Source organism: Microcaecilia unicolor, chromosome 12 (genome assembly GCF_901765095.1).
Source record: "Microcaecilia unicolor chromosome 12, aMicUni1.1, whole genome shotgun sequence".
NCBI lineage: Eukaryota > Metazoa > Chordata > Amphibia > Gymnophiona > Siphonopidae > Microcaecilia > Microcaecilia unicolor.
The window spans coordinates 2681165-2704302 of record NC_044042.1 but is presented as its reverse complement, the minus strand read 5'-3'; the positions used below and the strand labels follow the sequence as shown (position 1 = coordinate 2704302).

At 44.7% G+C, this 23138-nt stretch overlaps 1 protein-coding gene across 1 annotated transcript in view; it reads right to left on the bottom strand.

Moving 5' to 3' along the window:
* Positions 1 to 1359: 1359 nt before the first annotated feature.
* Positions 1360 to 23138, bottom strand: part of PRELP (proline and arginine rich end leucine rich repeat protein) — a 33156-nt gene continuing 11377 nt past the window's right edge. Inside the window, exons 2-3 of the mRNA XM_030221391.1 lie at positions 8450 to 9413; positions 1360 to 3434 (exon numbers count right to left, since the gene is read on the bottom strand). Coding sequence (XP_030077251.1) covers positions 3259 to 3434; positions 8450 to 9398 — 1125 coding nt within the window. The 5' untranslated portion in view covers positions 9399 to 9413 and the 3' untranslated portion in view covers positions 1360 to 3258. The remainder of the gene's footprint in view (positions 3435 to 8449; positions 9414 to 23138) is intronic.

The window sequence follows — 23138 nt, the reverse complement described above, 5'->3', positions numbered from 1 at the left end:
AAAATTCCGCATTTTTAGGTATAACTTGTCTGGAATGTTTTTACGTTTGGGGAGCGTGCCAGGTGCCCTTGACCTGGATTGGCCACTGTCGGTGACAGGATGCTGGGCTAGATGGACCTTTGGTCTTTCCCCAGTATGGCACTACTTATGTACTTATGATCCAGGAGACACATAGAAGCACCAGTCTGTTCCAGTACTGAGACCCCTCACACAGCTTTACTAATGCACCTCACCTCTACCCTACAGCACCCCTTCATAATCTACTACTGAGCCAGGCTGAGCCCTCACACACAACTCTACAGCACCCCCTGCTGTACCAGTACTAAGACCCCACACACAGTTCTGCCATTGACCCTTAGTCTATAAAATAATGAGTGGAGTTGAACGGGTAGATGTGAAGCACAATGAGCAACACATGTAACTGTACAACCCTTAATACATCCAGCATTATCTTATAATGCCTTTTGCTCTTACACTATCATGTATTTCATCTTCATGTAACCCAAAACACTCTATAAAACCAAATGTATACTCTCTTCTATTTCAATATCCATGACGAATTGTAAGCCACATTGAGCCTGCAAAGAGGTGGGATAATGTGGGATACAAATGTAACAAATAAAATAAAATAAATAAATAAGCGTCTGTTCACGCTTTCCAAAAATACTAGGACTAGGGGGCATGCGATGAAGCTACAATGTAGTAAATTTAAAACGAATCGGAGAAAATGTTTCTTCACTCAACGTGTAATTAAACTCTGGAATTCGTTGCCAGAGAATGTGGTAAAGGCCGTTAGCTTAGCAGAGTTTAAAAAAGGTTTGGATGACTTCCTAAAGGAAAAGTCCATAGACCGTTATTAAATGGACTGGGGAAAATCCACTGTTTCTGGGATAAGCAGTATAAAATGTTTTGTACATTTTTGGGATCTTGCCAGGTATTTGTGACCTGGATTGGCCACTGTTGGAAACAGGATGCTGGGCTCGATGGGCCTTTGGTCTTTCCCAGTATGGCAATACTTATGTACTTATGTAGTCCTGGCCTGCTATTCCAGTAGTGATGCTCTCCCCCCCCCCCCCCCCGCCATAGTTTATATGTCTTGAGTTGCATGAACAGAGGATTAAGAGTCGTCTCTTCTTTCCCGCCTAGGCACCTCTTTCTGTACTCTTTTGACCCATACCTGTGCCCCCCCCCCCCCCCCCCCCCCCCCCCCCCCCCGCTGATTTCCTTCCTGTCTGGCTGGCTTGGGGAGAAGAGGTCTTTATTTCTTTATTCCACGATATAATGACTGCCTGCAGCCTTCAAAATCTCCATCCCAGTACAGTGTACATCTGATCAGGGCCTGAACAGTGGGGATTTGGGTTCATTTTGCAGCTTTTCATTTTGTTTTATTTTTACATATCCTGCACAGTTATTTGCTAATAATGACATAATGTGCCATGAAAACCAAACAAAAAGATGAAATAATTGAGTTTCAAAAGAAAGGAAGAAGCAGACTATCTGGCTCCATTTATGATGAACAAATTGATACATGTTATGGAAAAGCTCCCGCAGTCACTTTCTGCCATCCGCTTCCCCCTCATGTCCCCTTGTTATACTGCGTCAGAGAGATGCCAACACTCGAGCACCAGACGCAGAGTCATCTGAGCCATTTAGCTTTGCTTTTTGTGTCCATGAAAAGTTGAAAGAACAGCAGAAAGAGGAAATTACTGTAAATATATAATATGATTTATAGAAACAATCCTTCAGGTGCATAAGCTACAAAGACCCAGGACCGGACAGAAGCTCTCTTGAAAAAGAATCATGCATTTCAAAAACTTGTCCCATAACACATCTGAAAGGATTCCTCAAAAAAGAATGAGCTGACAAAACCCAGCCAAGATCGATACAAAAGATAAACCAGAACTTTAGCTCTTGACTCTAGAAAGATTAGGAAGCAGAGAGGCTGGGGAAAGGGAGCTGGATTAATGGACACCAGGACAGAGAGAGATTCCCAGGTATGTGTCAGCCTGTTCATATATCACATTAATAGATGCGGAATAGTGAACAGGTTTCTGCAGCGGAGCTCAGAGAAACAGGACGCCTCCCACCCCGTACCCGAATAGATCTCACCTTGAGTGACAACTGAAAAGGCATGCACTAAACCCCTAAATCCAACACCCACCCCCACCATCCTGGAGAATCTGTTAGATTTGTAGTTTGTTTAGACAACAAACCAAATCAAAAACGGGATAAGAATCCCACAAAATAATTTCAAATCTACACAAAAAATGGTGGGAATTATTCAACTATCCGACATCAAAGGATCGCTGACTGTACAGGAGGAAAAAGCCCGAAGAAGCTCACAGGCATTGAAAACACTCGGAGCAGGACTGTTTCATCACTGGCACACAAAAACCTCCTTAACAGCATGCAAACACCATAAGACGCCTCTTGCAAAAATTGCCTGTACTCTAATAAGTTAGAGAGACTTAGGCATGTCTTCCTCGGTTCCTCTCCTCCAGAAAGACCGAGGAACCGAGGAAGACACGCCTAAGTTAAGTTTAAGTCTCTCTAACTTATTAGAGTACAGGCAATTTTTGCAAGAGGCGTCTTATGGTGTTTGCATGCTGTTAAGGAGGTTTTTGTGTGCCAGTGATGAAACAGTCCTGCTCCGAGTGTTTTCAATGCCTGTGAGCTTCTTCGGGCTTTTTCCTCCTGTACAGTCAGCGATCCTTTGATGTCAGATAGTTGAATAATTCCCACCATTTTTTGTGTGTAGATTTGTAGTTTCACCAGGGACAAAGGTCTTTAGAGGAATGGCAGGGGGTATTTATCAAATCTTGCCATGGGTTATACGTGACTGTGGGGTCAGAGTCTCAGTTTGCATGGAGGCGCACACTTTGGAAATAAGAACCTGGACCCCAATAGTTAATAAAAGCTGAGCTCCTAACATGTTTAGTTCCCAAATGTGTCCCTTATGCTCTGCTGAACTCTAGGTCTTTAAGCTTTCAGCTGAAATTCACCTAAATTTAAGAACTCAGACCTAATAAATTTTCAAAGAAGTCAATTTAGGAGCCTGTCAAGGTTAGGAGTCTCATGCTGTCAGCCCCTGAGCGTGACAGGTTTTTGAACAGTTGTGTGCTTTCCAGTCCCTGTCTACCTTGCTGTAGTAGAAATTACCAGCTTTGAGTCTGAGGGAAGTAGAATTGGATTATGACGGACTGGAGATCAGCCCTGGTGCTGAGTCTGAGTGGCAACGCCCATGTGGTAGGTGAAGAGTTAAATGATGACAGCATGCAGGAGCCTGAAACACAGCATCACGTCTAGAGGAATAGGGGGCTTCAGCTGGTTGCCGTCCAGACGCAGGTATCTCAGACTGGGCGCTTTCTCTGGCTCGTTGGTAAAGACTTCATAAGACAAGAAAGGTGATGGACAAATCTCAGTGCCATTGATCTCTGAAAGGCAAAAAAAGAGGGTTATACGTATGTCCATAAATGCCCCCAGACTGAGGCAGTATGTGCAGAACCACTTAACAGGCCTTCCAGGAGAAGGCAGAAAGATCTCATCTCCTTTATTGACCTATAAGTGCATTCACTCTGCAGCTCCTCAGTACCTCTCCACTCTCATCTCTCCCTAAACTCCTCCCCGGGAACTCAGTTCACTGGGTAAATCTCTCTTATCTGCACCCTTCTCCTCCACTGCTAACTCCAGACTCCGTTCCTTTTATCTCGCTGCACCATATGCCTGGAATAGACTTCCTGAGCCGGTACGTCAAGCTCCATCTCTGGCCGTCTTCAAATCTAAGCTAAAAGCCCACCTTTTTGATGCTGCTTTTAACTCCTAACCCTTATTCACTTTGTTCAGAACCCTTATTTTATCATCCTCACTTTAATATTCCCTTTTCTCTTGTTTGTCCTGTTTGTCTGTCCTAATTAGATTGTAAGCTCTGCCGAGCAGGGACTGTCTCTTCATGTTCAAGTGTACAGCGCTGCGTACGTCTAGTAGCGCTATAGAAATGGTAAGTAGTAGTAGTAGTACTAGTGAGGCTGCTATGACCTCTAGTGGTAGTCTCATAGAAGTAGTGCTACTATACTAGAGTGCTGATAGAGGTCATGGTGATCCTTTTGAACCTGGATCTTCTATGGGGAGGAGCAAGTGAGGATTGTTCCAACCCTTTTTACACTGGACCACCGGGGACTCTAATGGTAGCCCCGGGGGGGGGGGGGGTGGAAGTGGCGGTGTCCTTCAAGAGTGGGCCAATATTCAGGGAGAGGGATGGAAGGGAGCTGACTCTTGTTGGGGGTCAGTGCTCTTGGGAAGGGAGGGAACAGATTCTAGAAAGCAGAAGTGCCTCCTATGTGCGGTATAATCGGGGAGGAGATTTATACTCCTGAACAGTTCCCTCCAATATCAAACTGTGCAGAATTCAAATGTCTGTCTTTGGATTCCTGACTCCCTGAGGCTTGACCTGCATATGAAGGGAAACCACATCCAGCCTTCTCCAAATTTCCTCTGGGCCCTGGTTGACTGACGGGGGTCCCCAACCCCTGCCAGCTGAAGACTTCGTCTGTGGGGGCGCTGCTGCATTGCTTGCCCTGCTCTCTCTTCCGCTCGCATTGGGCATGCTCCTTTTAGTGGTTTCACTAAAAGGAGCATGTCCAACGAGAGGGGAAGAGAGAGCAGAGCAGGCAGTGCACTGGTGGCACCGGAGACCAGTGCTGGACGAAGTCTTCCGCTGACGGGGGTTGGGGACCCCCACCAGCCAAGGGATTTGCAGCAGGAGGGGGACTAAAATGTGCCCCCTAACCTTGAGGTCTGGCCAGGGCCGCCGAGAGCCGGGGCCGGGCCCGGGACAAGGCCGCTCCCAGGCCCCCCCTGAGGTCACGTCGCGTTGCGCCCCCCCACCCGAGGTCGCCGGGGCCCCCTCCACCCGCTGCCAGTGCCGGGCCCTCTGAACTAACCTGAAGCGCCTTCATCTTCGACGCAAGCAGCAGCAGCAGGGCAGACCTCTCCTTCCTTCCCTGCCCCCCCCTCGCGGACGTTACGTCAGGCGAGGGCGGGACACGGAAGGAAGGAGTGGCCTGCCCTGCTGCTGCTGCTTGCGTCGAAGATGAGAAGGCGCTTTAGGTTAGTTGTGGGAGCGATGGAGAGCGGGTGGGCTGGACTGTGGCGGCGCCGGGCCCACCGCGGAGGCCCGGGCCCGGGGACTTTTGTCCCCCCTGTCCCCCCCTCTCGGCGGCCCTGGGTCTGGCCCCCTCCCAGCTCGAGGTCTGTCTACGCCCAAACTGGTTCCAAATTCAAAGGATTTACACTATAAACTTTGGCAAGCATTTTATATTTGTATGCTGACTGCATCTTTCTAAAAACTCTGGCAGCCTTTTGTAAAATGGTTTTCACAAGAATCAGAGTGAAAATGTTAAGGAGCTGGGATTTGTGGACCGCTGATTAAATTGGGCCTTTTGGAAGTTGGTTATGTTTGAAGGAACTGGGGTGGATATGACCTACCTGAGAATTGGAAGGGGAAGGGGAAGGGGTGACAGTTGGGGTTTATTGCATGTTTTGGGTGTTAATCGTATTGCTTTCGTATGTTCAGAAAGCTTTCAAGTTAAAAAAAAGATGCGTGTGTTGCTGGTGCCCCTCCCACGTTTACAAGCCCTTTGCAGCTGTGCGTTCAGGCACATACTGCATTAGTGCATATAGCTGCCAATATAGACGTCCCCTTGCGTACGTGGAGTGAAGGAGTGGCCTAGTGGTTAGGGTGGTGGACTTTGGTCCTGGGGAACGGAGTTCGATTCCCACTTCAGACACAGGCAGCTCCTTGTGACTCTGGGCAAGTCACTTAACCCTCCATTGCCCCATGTAAGCCGCATTGAGCCTGCCATGAGTGGGAAAGCGCAGGGTACAAATGTAACAAAAATAAAATAGATACTATTGGAGATTCTACATGGAATGTTGCTACTATTGGAGATTCTACATGGAATGTTGCTATTCCACTAGCAACATTCCATGTAGAAGCCTGCGCGGCCACATTGGTGATCTGCAAGGGCCGACTTCTACATGGAACGTTGCTAGTGGAATAGCAACATTCCATGTAGAATCTCAAATAGTAGCAACAGTGGAGGAGTGGCCTAGTGGTTAGGGTGGTGGACTTTGGTCCTGGGGAACTGAGTTCGATTCCCACTTCAGGCACAGGCAGCTCCTTGTGACTCTGGGCAAGTCACTTAACCCTCCATTGCCCCATGTAAGCCGCATTGAGCCTGCCATGAGTGGGAAAGCGCGGGGTACAAATGTAACAAAAAAAAAAAACCCATGCGTAACTGCTGGTTGGTTCAGAACAGCAGAATTGCAATGATTTGACTTACTGATTGAATGAACAGTTGCTGCATGAGTGTGATTACTGCAAACGGCTTCCTGGGATCTTGTCAGTCCTGCCATGGACCCAACCAAATAAATGCTGTTATGAAACTATTGGAACTAATAAGTTTGAATTTCTCTAGGGCGGCTACGAAATTAGTAAGTGGTCTTGAATGCAAAAATTATAGGGACAGGCTTATGAGCCTCAACATGTATACGCTGGAAGAGAGGAGGGAGAGAGGAGACATGATAGAAACGTTTAAATATCTCAAGGGCATTTATGTACAGGAAGAGAGCCTTTTTCAAATGAAGGAGAGCTCTGGAACGAGGGGGCATATAACAAAGTTAAGAGGGAATAGGCTTAGGAGAAACCTAAGCAGTGGCATTCCTAGGGGGGGCTAGCACCCGGGGCGGATCGCCGATGCGCCCCGCCCCCCCAGGGTGCAGCGCCCCCCCCGATGCCACGCGGACCCCCCCCCCCCGGCGAAAGGACCCCCCCGCAAAGGAACCCCCTCCCCCCCGCCGGGGGAATGCCGCTGGGGGGGGGTGCCGCGCACGCCTTTCCTCTGTTGTTCGATGCTTCTTCTCTGCCCTAGAACAGGAAGTAACCTGTTCTGGGGCAGAGAAGAATCATCAAACAATGGAAGGCAGGCGCGCACGGCACCCCCCCGGCAGCGTGCGCCCGGGACAGACCACCCCCACCGCCCCCCCCCTAGGAACGCCACTGAACCTAAGGAAGTATTATTTCACAGAAAGGATAGTGGAGGCGTGGAATGGCCTCCCGGTGGAGGTGGTGGAGTCGAGGACTGTTCCAGAATTTAAAAAGGCTTGGGATAAGCATGTGGGATCGCTTAGGAACAGGAAGAATTAGGGGTTACAGAGGATGGGCAGACTGGATGGGTCATTTGGCCTTTATCTGCCGTCATGTTTCTATGTTTCTTTGTATTAGCTGAAATAAATTTGTTGCTTAAGAGGGTTGACTAACTTGTGAACCAGGTGGACACATGAATTAGACTCGTTCCTACTCTGAAAAATGACCCTATCAGAACTACACGCATTCGTTTACACCTGCTTTTGGGTACGAACAAATTTTTCATGCTATTTTGCGTGCACAAACGCATATTTTATAAAGCACGTACAGAGGGGATACATTTCTAAAGCTTGTTTTACCCTCAGAAAAGGACTTGTATAAAATTCTGTGGCCACACGGCTGTGTATTGCACATCGAAAGAGGCTGCTCTTTTCACACCATCTGCACGTAGGCGCTCCCAGGGTGTAGTGCACGTCCTGTTGGAGCTGGTTCTGGAGCGTATTTCATAAAAGAATGCTGTCGTTATCAAAAGCTTAAAATAAGAGCCTTTTCGGACTTCTTCTGTTACAGTCCTGTCAAAAAATTACCCTCCCCCCCCTTATGTTCAGACTCCATCCCCAATCCTAATCATGGGAATGTCTCTACACGGGTCATATGCAGGGTGTATGTGAATAAGTTTAGGTACACATACGCCAAGTCATTTAACAGATGGACATTAAAACTCTGGGGTCGTGGCCAGAGATGGCTCTAGGAGGGTTAAATCACCTGTTGAGGGCTAATACTTAACTGGTTAGTGCCTGCTGAAAATGTCTGGTTAGCACCAAACTGAAAACTGGCTATTTTGGGGGTGTTCCAGGGGTGCAGTTGCCACTTGACTGGTTAAGTGCCAATATTCAGCACTCAACTGGCCAGGTTAACCACATCAAAGTCGGTCCTATCTTTATGCAGTAACCCATAACCGGTTAAGCGGTGTACATCGCACTTAACCGGCTATCTGTTAGTTGGCTCCAGAAACCATGAAATTCAATGCCGGGACCCAGACATGGTCCAGCATTGAATTTCTGAGTTTATCCCCAGGGGTGGTTGGCAAAACGATGATCACCGCCGGCTGAATATCGGCCCCATTGTTACCTGTGGCAAGGCCTTTTAATACTAGCTCCTTATTATTTATTGTGTTGACTGTTTCAGAGATTCACCACTGAGAATAAGAAAGGTAAGCTACATCTACTGCAAAGGAAAGGTATTCTGAAAATAGACATGGGCGTGCCCATCAACTTTCCAAACACACTCATACATACGACTCACTTTCAATCGCGTTGTCGTTGAGATAGAGGTGCTCTAGCTTGGCATGGATGAATGGAACATGAGAGAGCTTGTTGTGTGCCAGATGAAGCACCAGCAAGTTGGAGATATTGAAAGCATTTTTGGGCAGCCCTTTGTCAGACAGCTGATTGAAGTTGAGCCTCAGGAAACTTAGGTTGGGGAATTCTTTGAAATAATCATTTGGAATATCCTCAATATTGTTTCTGTCTAGGAAGAATTGATGAATGCTGCTAGGTACACCCGATGGCATCTTCCGGAGTAGGTTGTGAGCTAGGTTTAGCTGCATGAGGCTCTTCAGTCCATTGAAGGTGTTCTTGTTGAAGACCCCATCACTTAGCTTGTTGTGGTGTAGGTCCAACAGAATAAGTTGATCCAGTTTACTGAAAACACCAGCAGGAATCTTGGAAATTTGGTTCCTGCTCAAACGCAGTTGCTCCAGGCCAGAAGGAAGAAAAGATGGCACCTCCTTCAACTGGTTCCTCTCTAAGTACAAAAAGGTGAGATTCTTCATCTTCTCCAGGATTTGCTTTTCCACCTTCTTTAAACGATTGTTGTCCAAGTTGATCCATTTCAAGTCTGTGGAATTTTTAAAAGACTCCTCCTGAAGGTCATCAATGAAGTTGTTCTGTAGGTAAAGGTATTGGATGCGAGAAGGGATTAAGGGAACCCTCCTCAGGTTTCGACTATCACAGTACAAAGCGTCAGGGAAGTTTGAGGGGCAGAAGCATTCCCTAGGACAGTCTGGAAAGACAGATCGAGGGCCAGGTGGAAGGGGAGGAGGCAATTCAGTTGGTTCCACTGGCTCTGGAACAGGTGGGGTGGGCAACTGCGGGGGCTTAGCACCAGTGGGACGAAGTTTACGCCGCTGCCCATTTACCTCAGAGATCAGAAGTAAGGTGAGAAGAAGCAACAAGCAAAAGGACAACTTCATGGTCCGAATGTTCACCTGTTAGAAAGATGAGAGACCCATTACAGAAAGGTTGGTGCATTTTCTCACTTAGTGTTGGCAATCTCTCCATTGATAAGTTACAGAATACGAACACTTATGTGGGTATTTGGTGCCAAAAAGTATAAATTATCCAGTAAGTGCAATGTACTATTCTACAAACTTTGCATGAACTTGCTAAGTGGGTAACTGGGAGGAGGGTGTATATATGGGAGGGCCCTGAGTGTGACACTAATTTACTGGCGTAACATAGAATATGATAAGTGAGGCAGGTTACAGGGCATGCTTAGGCCAATGACATGGCAACCATAAGCTACCGTGTTTCCCCGAAAATAAGACACTGTCTTATATTAATTTTTGCCCCCCCCAAAATGCGCTAGGTTTTATTTTCAGGGGCTGTCTTATTTTTCAGAGAAACATCAGGGTTGGCCCGCCCGCCCGCCCTCCATCGCTCCCGGAACTAACCTTAAATGCCTCCTTTCACCTTCGCAGCAAGCAGCAGCAGGGCAGGCCACTCCTTCCTTCCGTGTCCCGCCCTCGCCTGACGTAACGTCCGTGAGGGCGGGGTACGAAAGGAAGGAGAGGTCTGCCCTGCTGCTGCTTGCTGTGAAGGTGAAAGGAGGCATTTAAGGTTAGTTCCAGGAGCGATGGAGGGGGGGTGGAGGGGGGCGGCCCGGGGGCGGCCTTGTCTGGCTCTCGGCGGCCCTGCTTTCAAACAAAAATTTGCTAGGTCTTACTTTTGGGGGGAGGCCTTATATCTACCAATTCAGGAAAACCTCTACTAGGTCTTATTTTCGGGGAAACAGGGTAGTGTTTCTATAACAGCTTCAACATTGCTAGAAAGTCTTTGAGAAATGTTCTAATTGTGGTGCCTAACTTGTGGCAGGGGTCGAAGTACACACAACAATAAAGTAACAAAAAAGCACAAGGGTTGTTCAAGCTTGGGATAGTCTAGAATCCTTTATTGGTAGGCCCAACACGGGCCGTGTTTCGGTGTAACACATGCATCAGGGGTCAATAGAGTAAGTCTATTGAGCCTTGATGAAATAATACCACATAAAAAAACTGGTAATTCATACCATCAGCATACCAAAGCCGATAAGAAATACGTCACTGAAAAAAACGTGTATCATCACAAGCAAGCATCCTGAAATTGGGTTTTTTATGTGGTATTATTTTACACATATAGACTTACTCTATTGTCCCCTGATGCAGACATTGCGCCAAAACATGGCTCTAGACTATCCCAAGCTTGAATGGCCCTTGGTGCTCTTTTGCCTAACTTATGGGGCCAGTTTCCAGAATTGCCACCTTAGGGTTAAAACACATTATAAATAGATGGTGAGACCCCATTGCTGGGTTGACACATGTGAACCTTCAACTTGCTGCCAACACATGCATGAGGCAATAGCAAATGGTAAAAACAATTTAAACAATTTCCAATATCTCCATAATGTACTTGGTTCATCTCACATTTCAACTGAAAAGTAAAAGTCAAGCACAGGGAATGATTTCAGTTTTAGCAGGAGTTTTTTTTTTTAATGTTAGTCAACAGCTCCATCCAGGATGTACATCAAACCCTTTACAGACTTCCCTGGTGCTACGAACACATTTAAGAGGTGAACCTAGATCCTGGGGAGAGTTGAAGGACATAGTCAAGCTTTTTACATGTTTCCTGGAGGTTTCTTAGGGGTGAGATTAGATCTGGGGAGGTAACAATTGGATAGTTTTGGATTTCAAAACTACAGAATAAGTATCCACAAAAAAACCCCCAAAAACAGAAGATGGTGTCCTGAAGAGAACATTGTAAGGTGGCTTTCCACTCGATTTACCTCGAACCTTAAACTTATTACCTAAACGTATGCCGAAACGGAGAGGCAAGCAGCGTGTGATCCCCGCCACACCTGCGAGATCTTTTTCCCAGAAATTACTTTTGGAAAAGATTGCAAACTTAGAAATAAGAAGAAGTAATATTGAGAAAACTATACTGTCAAATAATGAAATTATAAAATCTTGTCAGCAGACACAATTTAATTTGATTAAAGAAAATGCCTTATTACATCTTAAGACTGAAAATTTGGAAAATTAACTAAGAGCAAAGACTTTTAGGTTGATTAATTTTCCTAAAACTACATCACTGGCTCCATTAATAATGTTCATTTGTCAGAAATCTTAAAAATTCCTGAACAAGCTTATCCACCAGTGTCAAAAATGTACTATGTACCACCATATAAGAAGGAAATACAAAAAGAAAGATTGGACCAGATTGAACAAGGAGCAGAAGCTTCATTTGACATTTTGAATTTAACACAAATAATTCAAGAAGAGGAGAAGGGGGACACCAGCAACACTAATTGTCCCTTTTGTTTTGGAACCAGATCAGGATTTGGATCCTTAAAAAATTCTTTCGTCATAGAGATGAACTCTTTATGGTCAGTAAAATTAGAATATTTCCTGATATTGCTAGAGTAACACCAAAGAGACATCAAGCATTTCTAAAGCTCCGTCCTAGGGTCCTACAGTTGGGAGGTTTATTTTGGTTAAAATGTCCATGTGTGTTAAAAATTAATTCAGTTAATAAATTTTTTATGATCCAACTCATTTGAGTTCTTTTCTAGATTCAAAGGTGGTTGTTACCCCTAATCAACAACTAACAGCATTATCTACATCTACACCGTAATGGATATGACAGGCATATTATGTTTCTCTTCAATTACCTAAGCTTATTTAGTGAAAAATTATTTCATGAAATTGTACCTTGTTTCTTTTCCATCGTTGAGGACTTGAAATGGATGAGATAAAAGTGTATTATTTTATAGTTGATTTGAATTGAAAAATGATGCCTAATCTTTTCCATTTTTGCATGTCAAGAGATTTCTTGAACTACAGTTAATACTTATAAATAAATAAAATAAATAACAAAAGCAGACAGGAATCTCTGAGGGTTCTGTTTCCAGGAGCAACAGAGAAGCATAAAATCAATTGCAGGAGACAGTGCTCATTTTAAAATTTTACGTATGCAAGGAATGGACATTTCTTAAGTTCTAACACCTGGTCAGACACATGAATATTTTTCCTTTGATCATTCATTCAAACTCTGCAGGTAAAATTTACCCACCGAGCACGCCCACGTGTGGCTGCTGTGATTATTGTCCTTCTCATGTACACTGTGTCATACTGTATGTGCCATTGCTAATTTAGGGGCAGATGTACTAAATGTGTTTTTGTTCTGCTTACTTTATCAGTTTGCAGACTGAATATCACTGCTAACTGGTTAAGTGCCAGCTCTGCCCAAGCTCTACCCATAGACCAAACCACCCTGGCATTAACCAGATGCTGCCGTGTCACTGAATATTGGCTAATGGATGGCCAGCTCAGTTTTGTCAGGCTTGTATTGTATGAGATGCTTGTTGTTCTTTCAGTGGTTAGGTTTCATAGGTAGAGGCATCAGGCACCAAGCATTCAGGGACCAACCGAGACAGTCTGAGGGCAATTTGGACCCAGGGATGCCCACAAGGGGCATTACATTTATCTAATGAGCTATCTACAATTCTAGGGGGTCCTGTTTAGTAAACTGTGCTAAGAGTGAACTAGTGTTTTTAGCACATGCTAAATGCTAAAGACACCCAGTAAACATGGCCCTAGGTGACTTAGTTTCAAGTTTGAAATTTATTTGACACACTGCCTATTACAGCACTTTGTAGGTGGTTTACATAAAAAGCAATTTTAATGTAAAATATATGACAGAATAACAATAACAAACTGTAAAATAAAATTTAAGAAAAATGCCGTGGAAAGGAAAGATGAGAGACAGCGGTATGCCTTACAAAATTAAATACATTGGGCTTCTATTACAAAGGCACGCTAGCGATTCCCGTGCGTCAAATGAACGGAAGCCCATAGGAATTGAATGGGCTTCCTCTCATTTGCTGCACCGAGAATCGGTAGCGCAACTTTGTAAAACAGGACATAATTCTTAAAAACACATAAAAAAATAAAATCCAAAACAATAAAGTAAAATAATAAATATACAAACTAATTTAAAAACAAATAAAGCAACTTGATAAACATTACAAAATAATCTAAAACAACTCTGCTAAGAATCAAGTTAAAATGCTTTCATGCCCTTTGTTTACAATCAAATTCACTGCAATAGAAGCATTACGTGAATGTGGGAAAAGCTTGTTGAAAAACATATGCCTTTAATTCCTTTCAAATTGTAGCAAAATTAGTTATTGCTCTCAAATCATGTGGTAAAGGATTCCAAAGCATTGAACCATCTAATGTAAACACATGGGGCTTGAGTGCCAGCTAAGCACATATGATGAAAAGACAGAATGTCGAACAGATTCAATCTGCCAGTCTCAGAGGGCAAAGGGGACAACAGATCTTAAGCACAGAACTGATGCCTAAAGGATTTTGGAAGCCCAGACCAGAAGTGCACAATTCCATAATCAGTCATCTACATTAACTCGCCAGCTGTGCCCCTAAATGTACAGAACACTGACACTTAGGAACCTACGTGTCACTTACCTGTGAAAATGTCATTTGGGTGCTTAAATGGTATTCTATAAATAGGCACTCAAATGGCATAGCGGGTATTTGTAAGGAGCGGGGAGGCATTCACAAGGGTGGAGCATGAGTATCGCAGAGATTTAGCTAGACAGCTTACAGGATGCCCTGTGTGCCTGCTCCATTTAGATGCCCATTTCTGCCAGATTTATGGCAGGTGTAAATGGGGGGGGGGGGGGATACACTGGTGCCCAATGTTCATACAGAATAGGATCTCATCCTGCATCCCCAGGGAACTTGAATGGAAGTACCCTGTGAAGGATCCTTCCCCCCCCCCCCCCCCCCACGATGTATTCCACATGCTAAAAAAGGTGGAAGAAAGGTCAGATGACAGCTGGTGTACATAAAGGGTGGGGTAAAAGAAGCTTATTAGAGCCAAGATATCATCTTTCAAAACATGGGGAAAAAAAGATCAAAATGAAGACACTAGTAAGCAACATAAGCGCTGGCAAGTTGGATGTAAAACATTGATAAGGAAGGCTACAAGAGCATAGGAGGGATGTAGAAGAAGCTGCCAGTTGCCCTTAATAATTCCCTCACAGGTCACATTAGGAGGCTACAGACCGCAATGGGCCATAGATCAAGAAGGCACAGCTCAGACTGAGAGTGAAAATCCCTAGAGGGGAAACAGAACAGGGAGGTAGAGTCCTCCCAGTTTCTCAGGAAGAGCTGCAGTGTCCGAAAATAAGGGATCGGCTCTTCAGAAATGCCTCCACTATACATGTGAGAGGATAGAAGATGTTGAGGTAGGAAAGTCTTGTTCCTGGAGAATTTGAACCTGCGTCGCCAGGCCAGTTGTCTTCAAACTGCTGCATTCTGTGTTTGAGGGTTGGGCAAGAAACCAACCCTGGAAGGATTCTTCTGTTATGACCCGGTAGAAGTGAGCCCCTGTGCCCCGACTGAGCACGGCTGAGATGGAGTGATGCCATACTCGGTCAGGCAGCCAGACAACCCCTAGCTTCACCTGGGAAGCAACCACCGTTCACCGAGACTTGAGCTCTCAGTTGCAGGTGGCCACCAGGACTTCTGGAACCGGCGGGGTTGCACAGCCGCTGACCAGGATGGCAGGAAACAGACACAGTCCAGCACCAGAACTCCGAATAGGCAAGAATAGTAAAAAATCAGTCCAGGGTCAAGGCAGGCAGCAAACTAGCGAAATCCAAGAAACTAGCCCAAGTCCAGTTCACAGGAAATCAGGCACAGACGATAGCCAGCGAATAGCACTCCGACAGCAACTCCTCAGAACAATTGAGGCTGAAGCAAAGAAGACCTGGAGGCAGTGCTTTAAATAGTGAAGCAATCAAAGCAAACCAAATTCAGGTGAATCCAACATGGCAGCCCCCATAGGAGATCCTCCCAAGACCAGATATGGAGTTCCTTCCTGTTCTCGTTTAGACAAGATGGCTGCCCCCTCCTGAGCTAGCCAAGATGGCTGCTGCTCTTGCTCCAAGCCGGATGATGGCTGCCAGACTTAGGAAACTGAAACAGACCCTCCTAAGACTGAACCTTGTCCCTTTTGGACGGAGCTGCGGAATGACTTAGCCGGGAGGAGCTTCGAACAGGTGAGGGACGTAACATCTTCACTGACTTTACAAGTGACTCTGCATTGAAGACAGCTTTCCACTGCAGTAAACAGTCTTCAGGATGTTTTGGTTTAAGAAAGAAAGACTTTTTATTTCAACTCCATACCTGATCCAGCTGTTCTGGGTAATTCCCTTACATCCTCCTCAGCAAAGATTGAAAAAAGAATTCACCTAGTCTCTCCACCACGGCCACATCCACCCTGATTGCCCCTTTTGCAGTTCATTACACCACCCAGCAACCAGCCCTTTCAGATCTAGGCAATTTGCAATAAAAGTACAAATATTTTCAGAAAAGAACTCCACAGACATGTTAGGAAAGACCTAACGCCTGTATTCCATAAGAGAAAATCAAAACAGCAAAAAAAAAAAGGCATGTTTCATTTCCCATCTCCATCACTGTACATTTCTCACCTCTTCCAGCTATCAAAACCTAATATAAACAAATAGGTTTTTAATAACTTTGTAAATGTTTTAAAATTTATTTTTTCACGTATTGCCTTTAGAAGATTGTTCCAAAGGACCAGAGCCAACCAAAGAAAGCGCTTGAGACCATTCCTTCTAATGATCTAATGGTCCAGCTGAGTCTCAGACAGATTTTCTGCTTTTAATATACCTGAAAAAGTTTTGACGATGAGTTTTTGCCTCCGCGGCAAACTTCTTTTCAAAATTCTCTTTTAGGCTTTCTTATCAATGTTTTGCATCTCTAAAGGAAACACTTCTAAAACTGAGGCCAGTGGGGTTTGTGGAACCCAATAGATTGCAGGACCTGATTCAACACGGTTTCACTAGAGGCAGGTGTTGTCAGCCAAATCTGATTAATTTCTTTGACTGGGAATCCAGATAGTTGGATTGAAGGACAGCGTTAGGTGTGGTGTATTTAGATTTTAGCAAAGCCTTTGACACAGTTCGGCATAGATAATTAATAAACTGAGTGGCCTCGGTTTGGGCTGTAATAATGTGTACAGTGCTGTGTACGTCTAGTAGTGCTATAGAAATGGTAAGTAGTAGTAGTAGTACTCTTTCGGATTCTGGAATTTTGCTATTCTTTGTCCTTATCCCTTAGTTGTCCTGTTTCTCTGGCCTGATTAGATTGTAAGCTCTGTTGAGCAGGAACTGTCTCTTACATGTTGAGTGTATAGCACTGTGTACGTCTAGTAGCGCTATAGAAATGATAAGTAGTAGTAGTAGTAGTACTCTTTGGGATTCCGCACAGAATTTTGCTGCTCTTTGGGATTCCAGAATCTTGCTACTCTTGGGATTCTACATAGAGCAGCAAGATTCCGGAATCCCAAAAAGTAGCAAGATTCTATGTAGAATCCCAAGAGTAGCAAGATTCTGGAATCCCAAAGAGCAGCAAAATTCTGTGCGGAATCCCAAAGAGTACTACTACTACTACTACTTATCATTTCTATAGTGCTACTAGATGTACACAGCACCGTACACTGAACATGAAGAGACAGTCCCTTCTCAACAGAGCTTACAATCTAATCAGGTCAGACAAACAGGACAAATAAGGGATAAAGACAAAGAGCAGCAAGATTCCGGAATCCCAAAAAGTAGCAAGATTCTTTGTCTTTATCCCTTATTTGTCCTGTTTGTCTGACCTGATTAGATTGTAAGCTCTGTTGAGAAGGGACTGTCTCTTCATGTTCAGTGTACGGTGCTGTGTACATCTAGTAGCACTATAGAAATGATAGATAGTAGTAGTACTCTTTGGGATTCCGGAATCTGGGCCATATTCTATAAGAATGCATGTAAATTTGGGAATGCCCATATCCCTGCCCATAGCCACGCCCCTTTTGAACTGCACACTTTAGAATTTAGACACAGTTCATTACTGAATATGCTTAGTGAGTTATGTTCATAAATTCTAATTATTGCCAATTAGTGCTCATTATTGCTTATTAAGTGCTGTTAAAAATGCTAATTGGCTTGTTAAGACAATTAAGCTATGTGCATTGTTATAGAATACGCTTAGATTTCAGTGCGGAACGCAGGCGTGATATATAGAATCCAGCAGCATGGTTGCTTATGGGAGGGGGAAGGAGTGAATGTGCTCGGCCAATGTGTTTCTTCTGATGCTGGCTACCAGTAGAGAAGTTAATAGTGCTGGCATTTAAGGAACTGTGTTTACATCAACCAGGCTATCTTGTCAACAAAATGCAGTGATGTTGTCCAATTTACATAGTAACATAGTAGATGACGGCAGAAAAAGACCTGCATGGTCCATCCAATCTACCCAACAAGATAAACTCATATGTGCTACTTTTTGTGCATACCTTACCTTGATTTGTACATGTCCTTTTCAGGGAACAGACCGTAGAAGTCTGCCCAGCACTAGCCCCGCCTCCCACCACCAGCTCTGCCACCCAATCTCCACTAAGTTTCTGAGGATCTATTCCTTCCGAACAGGATTCCTTTATATTTATCTCACACATGTTTGAATTCCGTTACCATTTTCATCTCCACCACCTCCCGCGGGAGGGCATTCCAAGTATCCACCACCCTCTCCGTGAAAAAATACTTCTTGACATTTTTCTTGAGTCTGCCCCCCTTCAATCTCATTTCATGTCCTCTACTTCTACCGCCTTCCCATCTACGGAAAAGGTTCGTTTGCGGATTAATACCTTTCAAATATTTGAACGTCTGTATCATATCACCCCTGTTTCTCCTTTCTTCCAGGGTATACATGTTCAGGTCAGCAAGTCTCTCCTCATACGTCTTGTAATGCAAATCCCATACCATTCTCGTAGCTTTTCTTTGCACCGCTTCAATTCTTTTTACATCCTTAGCAAGATACGGCCTCCAAAACTGAACACAATACTCCAGGTGGGGCCTCACCAACGACTTATACAGGGGCATTAAAACCTTTTTTCTTCTGCTAGTCACACCTCTCTCTATACAGCCTAGCAATCTTCTAGCTAAAGCCACCGCCTTGTCGCACTGTTTCGTCGCCTTCAGATCCTCAGATACTCAGATACTATCACCCCAAGATCCCTCTCCCCATCCGTACATATCAGACTCTCACCTCCTAACACATACGTCTCCTGTGGATTTCTACTCCCTAAATGAATAACTTTGCATTTTTTCGCATTGAATTTTAATTGCCAAACCTTAGACCATTCTTCTAGCTTCCTCAGATCCTTTTTCATGTTTTCCACTCCCTCCGGGGTGTCCACTCTGTTACAAATCTTAGTATCATCCGCAAAAAGGCAAATTTTACCTTCTAACCCTTCGGCAATGTCACTCACAAATATATTGAACAGAATCAGCCCCAGCACCGATCCCTGAGGCACTCCACTACTCACCTTTCCCTCATCCGAACGAATTCCATTAACCACCACCCTCTGGCGTCTGTCCATCAACCAGTTCCTAATCCAGTTCACCACTTCAGGTCCTATCTTCAGCCAATTCAGTTTATTTAAGAGCCTCCTGTGGGGAACCGTGTCAAAAGCTTTACTGAAATCTAAGTAGATTACGTCTATAGCACGTCCCTGATTCAATTCTCCGGTCACCCAGTCAAAGAATTCAATGAGATTCGTTTGGCACGATTTACCTTTGGTAAAACCATGTTGTTTCAGATCTTGCAACTTATTGGCTTCCAGGAAATTCACTATCCTTTCCTTCAGCATCGCTTCCATTACTTTCCAATAACCGAAGTGAGGCTTATCGGCCTGAAGTTTCCAGCTTCTTCTCTACCACCACTTTTGTGAAGAGGGACCACGTCCGCCGTTCTCCAATCCCATGGAACCTCTCCCATCTCCAAGGATTTATTAAACAAATCTTTAAGAGGACCTGCCAGAACCTCTCTGAGCTCCCTCAATATCCTGGGGTGGATCCCATCCAGTCCCATGGCTTTGTCCATCTTTAGATTTCCAAGTTGTTCATACATACTCTCTTCAGTGAACGGTGCTCTATCCACTCCATTCTCATTCGTGCTTTTGCCAGTCAATCGCGGTCCTTCTCCAGGATTTTCTTCTGTGAAAACCGAACAAAAGTATCTATTTAGCAAATTTGCATATTAAAATTGAGCCAGGGGAATCTGTTGCCGATGTCCTCCAAAACCTGATTCAGAAACTACACTTTTTGGGAATGGAGGTACCTGCATTATGCCATAATCTTCCACTAGGCTCTGCTCATCAGCATTCAGAAAGCGGGATTATTTTTGTTTTGGGACATGTAACATGTATTGTTAGGATTTGCTTGTCAAAAGGGTAATTTGATTTGAGTTGTGTTAAGTGAACTAAAGGATGGAGCAGAGAAGGTGGAAAAAAAATCTTCTTGCTGATTTGGGAGATAAATTGTGTCCTGTGTTACTTGTGTAAAAATGGTGGTCTTTAAGTTTTTATAATTAAATAAATTTTGCAGCTTGTGGTTTTGAAAAGCTTTAGAAATCAGAAAAGGAACTGAAGTCTCCAACAATCTGCAGCAAATTTCTGTATCATCTGAAAGGAATGTGGTGAGGAGAGAGCCCGAGGAAGGAGTCGGAAAAGCTAGCTGAGGGCAGGGGGCCAGCGGGAGTTTGCTTGCAGCTGTGAGAGGAACTGAGCCACACTGGTCAAGCAGGTGCTATCAACGGAGGAAAGGGAAGGAATAATACAAGACGAGGAAGCGCAAGACAAACAAAATGGAAGTCAATTGAAAATTAAACCAGAATACTGTGAACCATAACAAATGGCTGCCACTGTCTGGATGTGAATCAGCAGTTGTAAACAGCTGGATCAAGACGCACATGACTCTATAATGTGGTCATGGAAAGCTGCACTTGTAATTACAGCGAGGGACTTAGGCAATGAGCTGAAACTATCCAGATCTCAGGCTCCACCACCAACTCCCGTGTGCACAGAGTTTTCCATTGAAATATTTTTGCATCACTACAAGACTCAGCTGAAAATCAAGGGTTAATAGGTAGGCACATGAAACGCATCAGAAGGAAGACCTCAGGCACACCTTGCAGATGACTCTTACAGGATACCTCAAGCAGACCCTGCCTGATTTGACAAGGAACCTTAACCAAGTCTTTCGTGTCCTACCAGGAGACCTCAACAGACCACTCAAGTGTCCTTGATCTTCTGGGAGACTTCTGAACTGCCTCCTGGTTTCCTTCTTGTTTCATCTGGACCTTCAGGAACTTTAATTAGCACACAAAATGTGCCATGCTAAAGGTCTGGTAACAGAAACATTGGCAGCGCTGGAGCATAAAAGAGCTGCTCTGGGCTCTCTCAGTCCTTCCTCCTGCTCCCCTGGACAAAAATGTCTGCCTCCTGCTGGCAGAGCAGGAAGAGGGGCTGAAGGAGAGACTGCAGAACAACTCTGTGCTGCTGCTCTGCTGTAGCCAGAGGCAGGTAGGCAGTGAGTGTCTGGGGAGGGATGAATTCCAGGGGCAGGGCCATAACTAGGTGTGACGAAGGCCCAGGGTGCAGAAAAATGACCGGTATGCAAGTATGGTCTGGAAGCAGTGAGGAAACAGAAGGCTAGAGTGCCCAGGGCCCTGCTTTAATGTGCTCACAGTGACATCTAGAGGCTGTAACAGAATAAAATACATAAGAACATAAGCATTGCCATACTGGGACAGACCAAAGGTCCATCAAGCCTAGTATCCTGTTTACAACAGTGGCCAATCCAGGTCACAAGTACCTGGCAAGATCCCAGAACAGATTTTATGCTGCTTATCCTTATCCCAAGTGCATCTTAATAATGGCTTATGGGCTTTTCTTTTAGGAAATGATCCAAACCTTTTTTTAAACTCTGCTAAGCTAACTGCTTTTACCAGATTCTCTAGCAACGAATTCCAGAGTTTAATTACTCATTGAGTGAAAAAATATTTTCTCCGATTTGTTTTAAATGTACTATTTAGTAGCTTCTTTGCATGCCCCCTAGTCCCAGTATTTTTATAAAGAGTAAACAAGGGATTCACCACTCCACTCAGTAATTTATATACCTCTATCATATCTCCTCTCAGCCGTTTCTTCTCCAAGCTGAAGAGCCCTAGCTGATTTAGCCTCTCTGAAAGGGAAGTCATCCCATCCCCTTTATCATTTTCTTTGACCTTCTCCATACCTTTTCTAATACACTTTGCTATGATATCACTGATAGCTAGAGAGGAGCTCACCTATGTCCCTGTATCATAATTGGGTGGTGGGGGGGGGGGGACGACTAGTTTTGGAAGGAACTTGCCAGGGGTATAAAACCATGTGCTCATTTCAAAATTGCCATCTTCAGGGCAGGAACAGGGGTGACATCTGGCTGCTCTATATGGAGAAATCTAGGAGGCGCCTAGAAAGACATCAGCCACTTCAGCTCTGCACTGTGACTGAGAAAGTGGGAATGGGAAAAGCTGGACACTGATGTGTACTTCCAGCAGGGCAACCACGACCCTCCATCATCTACACTGGTTCCTGGAACAGCTCTGAAGAAACAAGAACCAGTTACAGAGCTGCAGGTTCCCTGGGGACATCACACATCCAATCAGGACCCAGCTACCCAGCTTAGGAGCCTCAGAATCCCCCAGTCTCTCAGCACCTCCAGCTTCCAAGACTGAAAGCGATCATCTTGTTTGAACCATACTTGAGTTATGTGCTACACTGTTATTGAAGATAGCTGAGAGAATATTCACAACTCCTAATGAAGAGAAAGGGGTGAGAAGGATATACATTGGAAAATAACTGAAAATACTGTTTAAATTCTGCCTCTACAACTAAGTAACAAAGTCCTGCAGTGGTTACCCTTCCTGACTGTGGAAAGTGGAGCATTTGGCGAACAAGTGCTTTCAGCCTTCCAGCGTCTTGGTCCTCCTGGCTCTTGTTCTGAACCAATAAATATGTTATGGAAGTGCCCCCCCCCCCCCCCCCCATACAGTATCTGGGTATACATAGAAGAAAGAATGGAAAAGGACTAAGGATTGGAATGGTTTTTAGCATTAGGTAGGCCTGGGGGGGGGCTTCCATTTTTAGCTGGGATTATTTTCTTGGCTATACTGCAGCTTGCAATAAGAACCCAGCTGTGGTATAATATTTACGTGTTACTGAGCTGCTTTAATAGCATTTGCATATTTTGCATCTCATTACTATGTAGCTGAGGTGACTTAGATAACACTGTGTTAAGGCAAGAAAGCCCATGTTAGTTCGCTTTAATCTGCATTAAGGGGCAGATAATGTGGGTTATTGCTCTAATGCAGCTTCATAATTCCCCCCCCCCCCCCCCTCAATATTTTATTTCCTCGTGGTTTGTTTGTTTTTTCAGGCTACTGAACGGAGTCTTCAATGATCTCTTGCTTCTGTCTCCCTAAAGTCAGCAATGAAAACTTGGGTTGATCTATGCTCTGACCGTGTTCTCTAGGCTCCCACTTCTGCCCAACTCTAGGTGAGCAAAACTTCCAGTGTTGTGCACTGCACGTGGTGCAAAAGGAGTCTCTTCTGCATGCACACGTTAAGGTCAAACCGCTCCTAATTGCAAAGCCCAGGAAACTTAAGCATATCCCATCCCAAGCAAAGAGGCTTCGCATAAAATTCTGGAAAGAAGATCGCTAATACTGTGGTGGTCAGTCGCATGGACTGTTTCCATAGAGACG